This window comes from Rosa rugosa, chromosome 2, assembly GCF_958449725.1.
Source record: "Rosa rugosa chromosome 2, drRosRugo1.1, whole genome shotgun sequence".
Lineage (NCBI taxonomy): Eukaryota > Viridiplantae > Streptophyta > Magnoliopsida > Rosales > Rosaceae > Rosa > Rosa rugosa.
This window is the reverse complement of record NC_084821.1, coordinates 44463878-44476704: the sequence shown is the minus strand read 5'-3', so window position 1 is coordinate 44476704 and position 12827 is coordinate 44463878. Positions and strand designations below refer to the sequence as shown.

Genomic DNA, 12827 nt, shown 5'->3' with positions numbered 1-12827 from the left:
GTTTTTCAGTTCTCGTCATCCAATTTGGATTTTGGATTAGGTGGTCTACAAATTCTGAAATCTAGTTCTTTGTGCAGTGTAGAACATCAGAATTGCAGACATTAGAAATAGCAGAATCAGGTAGTTTCACACTTTACTTAGTCTTGCCATTGTTAATTGTTGTGCTTTATGCGAAATTGCGAATCATTCGACATGTTTCCTTGGTAATACTTTACTGATTTTATCTTATTCATGTTATGTAGAGGACAACAATCACAGTATTATGGTGTCATTGGTGTGAAACCGTGAACAAAGACTCAAGGACTCAAAGAGGGAGGTTTGCTTAGACAGCGTATTAGATTTCTCATATCAGGTTCTATTGTTCGATTGATATTTGATCTTTTGTTTTTTTATTAGAGTAATGTTTCCTAAAAAATACGCTTCTAGTAGTGAAAACAGAAAAAGAAAAAAACAGCAAGAAGATTTTATAAGCTCCCCTAGATAAGTTTTTTAAGAAAAGATGTGTTTCTTCATAAAATCAAGGTGAAAATGAGGTAACCGAAGGAGTTCAAGATATAGGTGAGAACGAAAATGAGGTAATTGAAAGAGTTGAAGATATAGGTGAACATGAAAATGATCAAACATAAAATATGGAAGAAACAAATGTACTTGAAAGTGAGAATATTGAAATAAATCGTGTGAGTGAACCTTTGGAAGGTACAATGTTTTTGAATATATATGATTCTAGAGTTTGGGATAGTTTAGATGGAAAAATGAGAGATCTGCTTGTTGAAAAAGGTCCTATTACAAAAACCAATATTGTTTTTCCTAAGGATAATCTAAATAGGGGGTTCTCTTTGGATTTTTTTTTTTCTCAAAAGATGAGTAATGGTGAACTTTCTATAAAAAATGGTTGGTTTACTCAAAAGATTTGGATAAAGTATTTTGTTTTTATTGTGAAGTTGTAAGAAAAGCTCATTCTAGGAGTCAATTAGTAAATGAAGGAATTAATGATTGGAAACATTTGGGGGATAAGCTTAAACAACATTAAAAGAGTCGTGAACTCTCTAACCTTAGAGCTTGGAATGAGCTACGAGTGAGATTGAGCACAAATCAAACAATTGATAAAGAATTACAAGAGCAAATCAAGAAAGATACAGAGCATTGGAAAGAAGTCATGGTTAGAGTAATTAGTGTTATTAAACGTCTTGCTATAAATAATATAGCCTTTCGTGGAACAAATGAAAAAATCTATGAGGATTCAAATGGAAATTTCTTAGGCTTTCTTGAATCAATAGGAGAGTTTGATCCAATAATGAAGCATCATTTTCAACTCATTCAAAATAAAAATATTCATTATCATTATCTTAGTCATAAAATACAAAATGAATTGATAGCTATGTTGACATCAAGTGTCAAGAGTGCGATTATAAAGAAGATTAAAGAGGCTAAATATTTTTCTGTGATTCTTGATTGCACCCCTGATGCTAGTCACCAAGAGCAAATGACTTTGATAATAAGATGTGTAGATGTTGCAAGTCGCCCAATAAAAGTAGAAGAGTATTTTTTGGAGTTTTTAAATGTAGAAGATACATCGGGTTTGGGTCTTTTCAATGAACTACAAGCTGCTCTAAGCTCTCTTGATTTAGATATTGATGATGTGAGGGGGCAAGGTTATGATAATGGTTCCAATATGAGAGGAAAACACCAAGGTGTTCAGAAAAGGTTACTTGACATAAATCCTAGAGCTTTTTATATGCCATGTGGTTGTCAATCTCTTAATTTAGTACTTTGTGATATGGCAAACTCTTGTCTAAAAGGAAAATCATTTTTTGGAGCATGTTAGGCCATTTACAATGTGTTTGCTAATTCAACAAAGCGATGAATCCTTTTACTTGAATATGTAGATGAATTAACTTTGAAATATTTGTCGGCTACACGGTGGGAAAGTCGTATTGAAAGTGTGAAAGCAATAAAAAGTCAATTTCCCAAAATAAAAGAAGCTTTAATCAAACTTGCTGAAGTTGGGTGATGCATATGATAATCATTTGAGTTGGGAAGTTGGGAAATTATTAGATGGTGAATTTTCAATTTTTTATTTCATTTTAAGTTTGGTTATATGGCATGATATTTTGCACAAAATAAACATGGTGAGCAAAAATTTGCAGGCTGGAGATATGATTCTTGATGTTGCTATTAAAAGTTTTAAAAGGGTTGATTTCATTTTTTTTAAAATATAGAGAAGATGGATTTAATTATGCTATAATTGATACTAAAGAAATTGCAAATGAAATGGGAATTGAGTCTGTATTTCCTGTGAAGCGTAGGGTTATAAGAAAGAGACATTTTGATGAGATTCCTGATACAGATAGAGAACAACAATCAGCTCAAGAAGATTTTTAGAACTGATTACTTTCTTGTCTTAGTTGATACGGCTTTTTCTCAATTGAAGAGTAGATTTGAACAAATAGAAAGTTTTGAATCTGTATTTGGCTTCTTATTTGATGCATCACGGTTGGTTTCATTGGATGATGAAAAATGAAAAATTGTTGTTTGAAACTTGAACTTGCTTTGAAACATGGTGAGGTGTCTGATATTGATGCAAAATATTTGCTTTCTAAGTTACAATTATTGCAGGAAATGCTACCAAATGAAGCATATGAAACAGAAAAACCATGGAATTCCATTAAAATTATGGAGTTTGCAAAAAAAAAAAAAAAAGGATATGTTTCCAAATATTTTGGTTGCTTATAGGATTTTATTGACTGTACTTATTACAGTGGCATCTGCGAAAAGAAGTTTTTCAAAATTAAAGTTATTAAAATCTTATTTGCAGACAACGGTGACTCAAGATAGGTTGAATGGTTTAGCAATCTTGAGTATTGAAAAGAATATGTTGAAAAATGTTGAGGTTGAGCACATAATTGATGACTTTGCATCTAAAAATGCAAGAAGCAGTCATTTTAGATGAGATTTGATTGATATAAAGCGATGTAATCTTTATTTTTCGGGGTATTGGTTTTATGTCCCTCCCGTTGTATCATATTTTTTTCATCAATATGAAACATTTTTGAAATTTTTTTTATATATAAAGGGCCCAATTTTATTCTTAGCCCCGAGCCTTGAATTTCCCAGGGCCGGGCTTGGCAAACCCTAAACCAACTAGTAATTGATAAAATCCAAATAGAGCTAGGAAAAGGAAAATAAATAAAGAAAATAATATAGATACCATAGGTGTATTGGACTAATGCGACCAGCAACTCATGTTGCGTCAGAAAGACTGTATATAGAAGGAACAAGTGAATACTTATCTTCAATTTTCAATTAATTAATACGACGTTTAAGGTTGATGATGAAGTAGTCATTTTAGATGAGATTTGATTGATATAAAGCGATGTAATCTTTATTTTTCGGGGTATTGGTTTTATGTCCCTCCCGTTGTATCATATTTTTTTTCATCAATATGAAATATTTTTGATTTTTTTTTTTATATAAAGGGCCCAATTTTATTTTTCGCCCCGAGCCTTGAATTTCCCAGAGTCGGGCTTGGCAAACCCTAAACCAACTAGTAATTGATAAAATCCAAATAGAACTAGGAAAAGGAAAATAAATAAATAAAATAATATAGATAAATAAATAAAATAATATAGATAACATAGGTGTATTGGACTACTGCGACCAGCAACTATCATATTGCATCAGAAAGACCGTGTATAGAAGGAACAAGTGAATACTTATCTTCAATTTTCAATTAATTAATACGACGATTAAGGTTGATGATGATATTGGTACGAAAAACTTTCAATTAAGTTTCTTTCATGGTTTTCGTCTTTGCTATTTAATCTAATAATTTGACACTTTCAGAGTTTGGTACATATATATGTCATACTTGAAGAACTGATCAACATCATCAAGTAGACACAGAAATGATATTGATAGCTTCCAGAAAAACACAAAAATCAAAGTGTTTTCTGTTTTATATATCATGATGGTAGCCTATCAATCTATCATTTGACAGGAATCAGTCACTAATTAGCGGAACATAAAATTAAATGACCCCCAGAATTTCACAAGATTAGGCGATTGGCTACATTTCTTAATTTCTAGCTACATACCTCAGTTGGGCTGAAATCTCTCATATCGTATGAAATGGACTACGAAAATTCTAGCTAGGGCTTGGGCTCTCAACTCTCGAATAGTCAAATTAATCATGTGAAATAGACCAAAAACTAGTCCATTGACCCCCTTCCATGGAATGGGCAGCTACTCCGTGGAAAAGGAAATCTCATTGATAGACCCTGCACTCTAAACCAAGCTGCGCATGAGGTTTTTAAAGTTGACGTCTCAACTATCAGACTCGGTTTGAGCAGTTAATTTGTGGAGTCTTATACTCTTAGGCATGAAATCAGCTGTCTCAGATAGAATAATGAGGACAGCTGATTTCATCCCATATGTCTTATTCCTCATCTAACTTTTCAATACCTTGAAAAAGAAAGAACGAGATAGTGTTTAGTTTTTATCTCAAAATAAATACCTCAAAGATGTCAATAATGGATATCAATTGATCTTACTTCTATATTGATTTGTTGTTGTTTAATTTTGTCCTTTTTTTGTTTTTTCGTATTAGAAAGACTAGTTTTAAATACACATCCCTAATTACTTAATGCACACCTCTTACTCAATGCACCACCTATTTAATTTTTTATCCTAACATTTTACTAAATACACAACCCAAAATATCCAAACTACCCTCAATTCTCATAAACCAACATCCATTACCAATCACTCAAACAAATCCAAGATCAAGGCAGCACCATAATCAATTGACCTCGTGTCCAAGATCAAGACAGTGCCATACACCATAATCGAAGACCTTGTTGGGATTAGACCTTTTTTTTTCTTCTTCTTCTTCTTCTTCCTCAATGAGTAGAAATAGGATTGGATAAAAGGACAAAGGACACAGATTATTTTCATGCTAGAGGTGAATAATGATTCCATGTTCATCTTATTTTAAGAATTGGATAACAATTCATGTGAATAATAATTTACATTTTGAATAAATTATTTAGCTTCTCTAACTCATGATTGCAGGTGTATGAATGGAATAATTATTTCATGTTCATTTTTTCTTTAGACATATACAAATATAGCTAGACGATTATGATGGTAATGTTGATGTGTGCAAGGTTAGGGTTAGGATGAACAAAGAATTCGAAAGAGATATATAGAAGAAACAACATAATTCATTTAAATTTTTTCTTCTATCAATCTAATATAGATGTGTCTTTTGGTCATTTTCTCTACCCATAAATTTTTATTTAAAATGGAAAAAATTGGGATGTGTATATAAAATTTTTCTATTAGAAAATGCTGGACAAATTGCAACATGAGAAGATGCTCTTGTCTAATCCTTTAATTAAAAATTCATTTCCATCAATTTGTATTTTTTTTTTATACGTTTCCATCAATTTGTATTGAATTACAGAATTTCAGCCATTTCTCTCGATCAATATTACTATGAGGGTTGGAATTATCTGATGGAACTGAGCACGAATAAGGTTGAAGCATGAAGATAGCATCGTGGCTAGATATAAAGATGGCTTGAAGAAATTTTTTACATGTGATGTGATAGTCTCTGCTTAGAATCAATTCTATATAGAAAATGAACAAGAAGAAAGAAAAAAAGAAAAGAGAGAACATCATTGAAGAACAACCCAGGAATCCTTTTGTGGTGAGATTCTGGCATCAAATGTTTTCAACTTATTGAAGGGTCCAAAAACGAAGGGTCTACACATGCATAAGGACTCATTCATTTGTCTCCGAAAAAGGAACATATGAAAACAAGTTTTTTTTCGGAATATATGGCATGTATGTTACTGTTAACTACGTACCAACACTTGAGCCCTCTATACTATCATTAAGAAGAGAGAGTTTGTTCAACAATAAATACCCTCTCTGCTAGGGTTTGAGAGAATGCCGCCTCCCATGGGTAGGCGTTTCTGCACCTTCCTCCATCTTCGATGGAGTAAAATTCTAGCGCTTCCCCTGGTGTCGCAAATGTCGAGTACGGCCCTTGCCGCCTCTTCCTTTTTTTCATTTTTCTCCAAGAAGTCGAGATCCTTGACCTGTTTTGCGGTGATGGATTTCTTTTCTACCCAAACAGCTTCTAACTGGGGTTTGGAATTGTTCTCGGATCGGCACCTAGGATTGGTGGCGGCTGGCGACTGGAAGGTTTGGGATCCAGGGACCCCAATGTCGTCTTGGAGGTCAGGATTCGGATTAGGTGTGGCTCCGGCAAGTCAGCAGTCAGATCGGTGGTGCAACTATGGTTTGGGGGACCCGAACCAAATATGGGATCTCAGACCTACTGCTTGGTGGTTGAAGGTTGCTGCGCGTTGGGCGTTTGGATGGAAGATCCCGTCTTGGTTTCAGGTTGTGTCGTGGATCAGGGTGCTACAGTTGGCGGTGGTGTTAGGTCCTCCCAGCGAGGGGTTTTTCCATCTGTGGCGTGGCGGAACGACTGGGCGAGGAGAGCTGGGGCTGGTTGTGGTTGGCGAGGGTGACGTCGTGGGTTCTTCCACCGGTGACATTTGCCGGCTGCAAGCTGGGGTGCATAGACGTTTGGGTGCCCAGAGAGGAGTCGCTGCTAGGGTGCTCATGTGCTTGGGTGACCAAATCAGATTCAAATAGGCTTGGGCTCTTGTCAAGTCTGCTTTGGCAGACTTGATTTGGGTCTCGAGCCAGATTTGGATCCGTATTTGGGATCCGGGTCGCTTACAGATTCGGATCTTGGATCCGAGACAGCTGCTCATATTGATCTGGTATTGGTTCTGGTTCTTAGGAGTTCATTTGCTAATTTTCGAGTTTCTGACACCCTCGGTTACTTTCGAACTCCTGGTGAATGAATCACCTCTCCTAGGTGATCATATCACCGGTTACGGTTACGGTTACTATTATATTTACACCGCTCTCGTGACATATGCAGTGCAGCGATGTCGTCCGACATCAAGTCACATGGTTACCTTTCATTTTAAATGCGTCTGTGCGTCTTGCTATCATTTATTGTTTTCCTACTTTATAGATGCGTTTATGCATCTTGTTATGCTTTATTGTGTTTCTTTCGATGCTTTTGCATCGCTCCATGTATTTATGAGTTTCACTGAATATAGTTTGTCGTCTTTCCCTTCAAAAAAAAAAAAAAAGAGTTTGTCAGCCAAAACAGAAAATTTTTACCAAATATCCCTCAAATATTAAAAAATATTTGAATTGAAATATTTGAGAAAGACAAAATGGTCAATTCACAAATAAAAGAAAAACAAAAGAAATTTAATATAAAAAAATTCAAAAATCAAAAACAAAATATGTGCAGCAATTTTCTCCACATTCTGTGGAATAACTTCCCACGTAATTATCTACACCCATAGGGTGTGTTTGGAGTCTAGTATATATATATATATATATATATACATATCCTATCCAAAGCGGAACTCCGCTTTGAAATTAACGTGTGAAGTTCGAGTTTTAGGTCACTTTTCGGTCGCATACGTTTTGAAATTAACATGTGAAGTTCGAGTTTTATGTCACTTTTCGGTCGCATATCCACATCTCAACCGTTCAGTTTTTAAGTACTAGTGTATAGATCATCTCTGCAAATTTTCAGCCAAAATGATGATCGTTAAGGCATTGATGATTGCCTTAAAGCTAGTACGGTTCAGGTTGACAGATTCAGTCCGTCCATTGGTTTAAGCGAGTTAGATACCTTAACGATCATCAATTTGGCTGAAAATTTGCAGAGATGATCTATACACTAGTACCTAAAAGCTGAATAGTCAAGATGTTGATATGCGACCGAAAAGTGACCAAAAACTCGAACTTCACACGTTAATTTCAAAGTGGAGCTCCGCTCTGGATAAAATATATATATATATATATTAGCATTTCTCCACACATGTTCTGCATGTGCAAGTTATTATTTTTTTTCTTCAAAAAATAAAAAAGAAAAGAGTTGGTTATTGCAGAAAAAAAAAACAATGGAAGAGAGAAAAGTGGGTTGTAGGTACTTTTTAAATTATTTTTTTTAATAAAAATACATTTTGTAAATGTCTTAATTATCCTTTTGATTTAATTAATTCTTAAAATTTATTAATCTTCTAGGGTCAATTCTGTCAAAATTTTATATTTTAGCTAACAAAACCTCTTCTCTTAATAATAGTGTGTGTGTATGTATATATATATATATATGTATATGTGTATATATATATGTATCAAGAGCATACATGTATTCGGAATTTCATAGGCAATCGTCTGTGGACTCAAAATTTGTGGCAATGTTTGAACGGAAAATTGACATGGCTAGTATTTTCTTTAGAGAAAAATGCACCATCAGTGCTTCAACTCTTGTGCATCGGGTAATTTGATACCCAGACTCTCAATGCTATCAATGTGATACCTGAACACTTATAAGGCTATCAATGACATACTTTTGTCAAATTTCCATAACGGAGACGTTAAAAAAATGACGTGGCAAACACGTGGAGGAAAAAAAAAAGGGCAAGCATGTCTTTTTGCCTAAATGGCAGACCTAATAAGTTTTTTCTTTTTATTTTTTATTTTTTTTATTGACAAAAATATTAGGATTAATTCTATGGCACGTTTACTTACTTGGAATGGAAAATAATCATGAATCGGAGACAAGTGGAATGAGAGAAGAAAGGAATCGGTATTGATTCCGGAGGAATGATTCCTAAACCTATCTCCCCCCTTCGTAATCGAATTCCTGAGTATTCAGGAATCGATTCCTGATAAATAGGTGGGACCTACCTTCATGTGTTAGTAAACACAGGAATTCTTTTACCTGAAATCATTCCGATTCCTTTATGTGTTAGTAAACACAGGGGTATTTTTACTCCGTAATCATTCCATTACATTCCATTCCATTCCAAGTAAGTAAACGTGCCCCTAGTTTACCTACTCCAACTTTAGGTCCAACATCATGTTAGTCCCTATTGTTCCAATTTCATCAACAACACCCATACACTTCCAATTATAATCAGTCGTGCCCAATTCTCCAAGCTCCATCCAAAAATTCTGTTAACTGATGACGTGACAAGAGACAAAAAGCTAAATACCGACAATACCCCTTGTAACTTAACCCTTTTGATTAGGGGGTGTCCTTGTTTCCGAACAGAGACGAACCCAGAAGGCTAGAAAACCCAACACCATTCTTGCAACCTGGCTGCTTAACATCCCCATCACAATTCTTGTATTCTAGCTACTTAACATCTCCATCACCGTTTGAGTTCTTCCTCTTAGACCCCAAAATAGTTTCTGATTTTTCTAAAGATGATGCTTCTTCTTCTATCTCACCAACAACCTCTTGACTGGCTGAGGATACTTCATTCTCATGATCGTTTTTAACTTTTTATCACCTTGATCTAGTGAACTATCATAAGTTCATAACTAGATTCACCACTAAATCCACTAGATTTTGGATTCTTACAATTCAGCTTCTTTAGATACTAGTCATTAAACCTCATCATCATCCAAATTTATATAACCTCTGACGCACTAGAATCAGTAACATCTATACTTCCTGTTTTGCTTTCTCCATCTTCCTCACACACATCGGCATGGGACAATCCAGAACCTCACGCCTCCTGCCTTTGTTTATGCGTCCCGGAGCTCTCCACCGAAAACAACTCTTCCTCCAATCCAACTTCCAACTTTAGATGAACCCAGCCTAAATTTTGGAAATTAACTACAACCAACCATCGATAACTGTGCATAAACACATATTAAGGTCAGAGATGAACCCAGAATAGCCAAAGCGCCACCGTGAACAACGATTTCGGGGGTGGCCGAAATCCCACCTCTTCCAGAACTTAATCAAACCTGAAATTCAATTATACCAACACGTAGAGCTCACCAAGAGGATCAAATTTCATACCTCACTCATCATCAACGGTGACCGGAGTCACCGGAAAATGCATCGAAATCACCGGAAGCTTCCCAACTTCAAACTGACGCCATGGTCAACGTTTAAACCAAAGAATACCGGAAACCACTTCGCGTCACCAAGAAGAGGCTACCACCACTGGTCTCGTCTGCTGCCGTCGTCGGAGTCGAAGAATTTGACCGGAAACCACCATGAATAGTCGAAGCTTCTGATGTTCAATTCTCATTCTTGAGTCACTTTTAAGAAAATGAACACCATGGAGATCTAGCCAACGTCAAAACGAAGAGATCTCTACCGATATTGAGTGTCGCCGTAGTCGGAATCGGTGTACAAAGGCGAATGTGTTGAAAACTGGTATGTGGAGGGCGTGCAGAATGCAAGAGACGAAGGCGTGGAGGTAAAAATATGTAAATTGTCCAATTTACCCCTTTGTGTGGGCCAGACCACCTTGCCACGTCATCACTTGATAGAAATTTTGGATGCAACTTAGAGAATTGGACACTGTTGATTAAAATTGAGAGTGTAGGGCTGTTATTGATGAAATTAGAACAACAGGGACTAACATGATATTCGACCCAAAGTTGAAGTGGGTAAACTGGAATTAATCCTATTTAAAACCTAATAGCATAAAAAACATTATAGATCGGGTGTTCCTGAGGAGTCTTATAAAACGATATATATGCAGGGTCTTAGTTCAAACCAAACAAAGTTGGATGAGGCTAAAGCCACCTCAATTGACTCTGAATCGAAGGCATAAGGGTATGCTGTTTCTGTTTTGAAGAACTATAGATTCCAAACTCCCGGTGCTTATCTTTGATTACAATGGGTTTGTTTGTAGATTTAAATTATGGGAGAGAGAGGCTTGACGAAAAAAAAAAAAAGATTGAACTTCATCTGCATTATTAATAATTTGAAATTGGCAAAATAGTTAAATTACCCTCTAACTTTTTTCATGACTGCTGATTTACCCCCTGACATTTCAATTTTGATTATTTACACCCTCAGTTTTCCAAATGTTGCCGATTTACACCCTATAGTTAAATTTTAGAGTTTCCATCCAATTTCTTTGTTAACTTGGTTAGCACATGAAAGGCCTTTTTGTCTCTGCAATTGTCACCCAAAAAAAAAGTGTTGCTATTTGTACCCAACAAAAATCTTAGTACATCGGCCAACTATAAATTTTTTGCCTATAATCTTCTAATATTACCCTCATATATTAATAAATCAAGAAGAAAAAAAAATTTACTTTGTGTTCAAGTAAAACCCTAATTTGTGTTTGGCCCAAACTCTAGGTTACTTGACCTAGTGGTAATAGGGTTTAATTAGAAGAATCTAGAGATTATCTTTCATTGTATGATTCAGACTCTATGTATTGTAATCCTCTATATAAAGAGGCTCCTATTATCAATGAGAATACACAACGATTTTCTCTCTATTTCTGATTCCCTAAAACACGTTATCAGCACGAAGCCCTAACCCTGAAACAAATAGCCAAACCCTGATTCAAGAAGCTAAAACCCCAAATTCGAATACAAAACCTTGAAGCCTTTTCGGCCTCCACCTCACACCCTGAAACCCTCGACCCCAGGAGTTCAGAACCGGCGGCGCCACTCCAAGAACCGGCCGGAACCTACCGAACCGGCCACCGGAAGCTCCATAAAACCCGCAGCAAATATTCCACCGGTTCACCACCTTCCGGACATCCGGCCTAGAAGATATTGAACTGGCAGCTACACCTTACAGCATGAAAACCGGCAGAAAAGAGAAGAAAAGAAGGAAAAAAAAAAAAAAGGAGAAGAAGCTTGGCCCAGAAAGAAAGAAGAAGGAGCCCAGCCCAAAGAAGAAAAGCCCATAAGCCTACTGACCTGACTCGGCCCACTGACACACCTGACCCACCGCCACGTCAGCAGAACAGTCAGCCGCCACGTCAGCATCCGGGGGACCCCACTGCCACGTCATCACAGCCAGCTCATGGTCAACGCCGGTCAACAGTCAACGACCGCCGGCCAGTTTTCCGGCGACTTTTCCGGGCACTTTTTCCGGCCAAATTTTCCGGCGACCTATTTCGAGGTATTTTTTACTAAATGTTCCCGTTTTTTTAGAGTTTTTAATTCAATTTCTCTTCTTTTTCGGGGACTTGCAACCTCCCTTCTTCTACCCCCCTTTTTTCATCATGGGGGAGACCAAATTAAGCCGAACTGTGGGGGATCGTGCTCACTCCAAGCTTAGAGCTTGTTGAGATCTCCAAACTTAGAGTTTGTAGAGAATTTATGATCGACCACTTACGTCATTGTTTCGATCTAACCCAATACCTCTTGGAATTTAATTTCTGGGAAGCGATTACACTCAGAAATTCCTAATTTATTGGAAGTGATTACGCTATGAAATTTTATATGTTTTCGTGGTAGTCTTTTACGCTCCGAAACTAACCATAATTTCTTGTTCTCTTTCAAAATGAGTAACCTGAACAAATTGGACTTTGCTCCATTGGGAACAACTGGCTCTGAATATCACAGGTGGGTTCGTGATGTCCGCCAGCATCTCAAGGCCGATGGAATCCTGGATACGATTCTCGAGCCTAGCCAGGACATGCTAACTGTTGAGCAAGCTCAAGCTTTGGAAGCAAATAGAGCAGCCTTAGAGGCAAATAAGGCGAAAGCCATCATCCTAATGACTCGTCATATGGATGATTTGCTCCAGTACGAGTGTATGAATGAAGAAGACCCCAGAAGGCTGTGGGTCTCACTTGAAGAAAGATTTGGCAATGTCTGTGACTCCCTGCTTCCTGGCCTAGAAGTGAGATGGCATAGCCTCCGCTTCTGTGATTTCAAGTCAGTTCTTGACTACAACTCGGAAGCACTTCGCATTAAATCCTTAATGGAATTTTGTGGTA

At 36.6% G+C, this 12827-nt stretch overlaps 1 protein-coding gene across 1 annotated transcript; it reads left to right on the top strand.

The window, feature by feature from the left end:
* Positions 1 to 1378: 1378 nt before the first annotated feature.
* On the top strand, positions 1379 to 2382 carry LOC133730824 (uncharacterized). The gene is made up of 2 exons (XM_062158339.1): positions 1379 to 1704; positions 2220 to 2382. Exons 1-2 carry the CDS (start codon positions 1379 to 1381, stop codon positions 2380 to 2382), a joined length of 489 nt encoding a protein of 162 aa, XP_062014323.1.
* The last annotated feature ends 10445 nt before the right edge of the window (positions 2383 to 12827 follow it).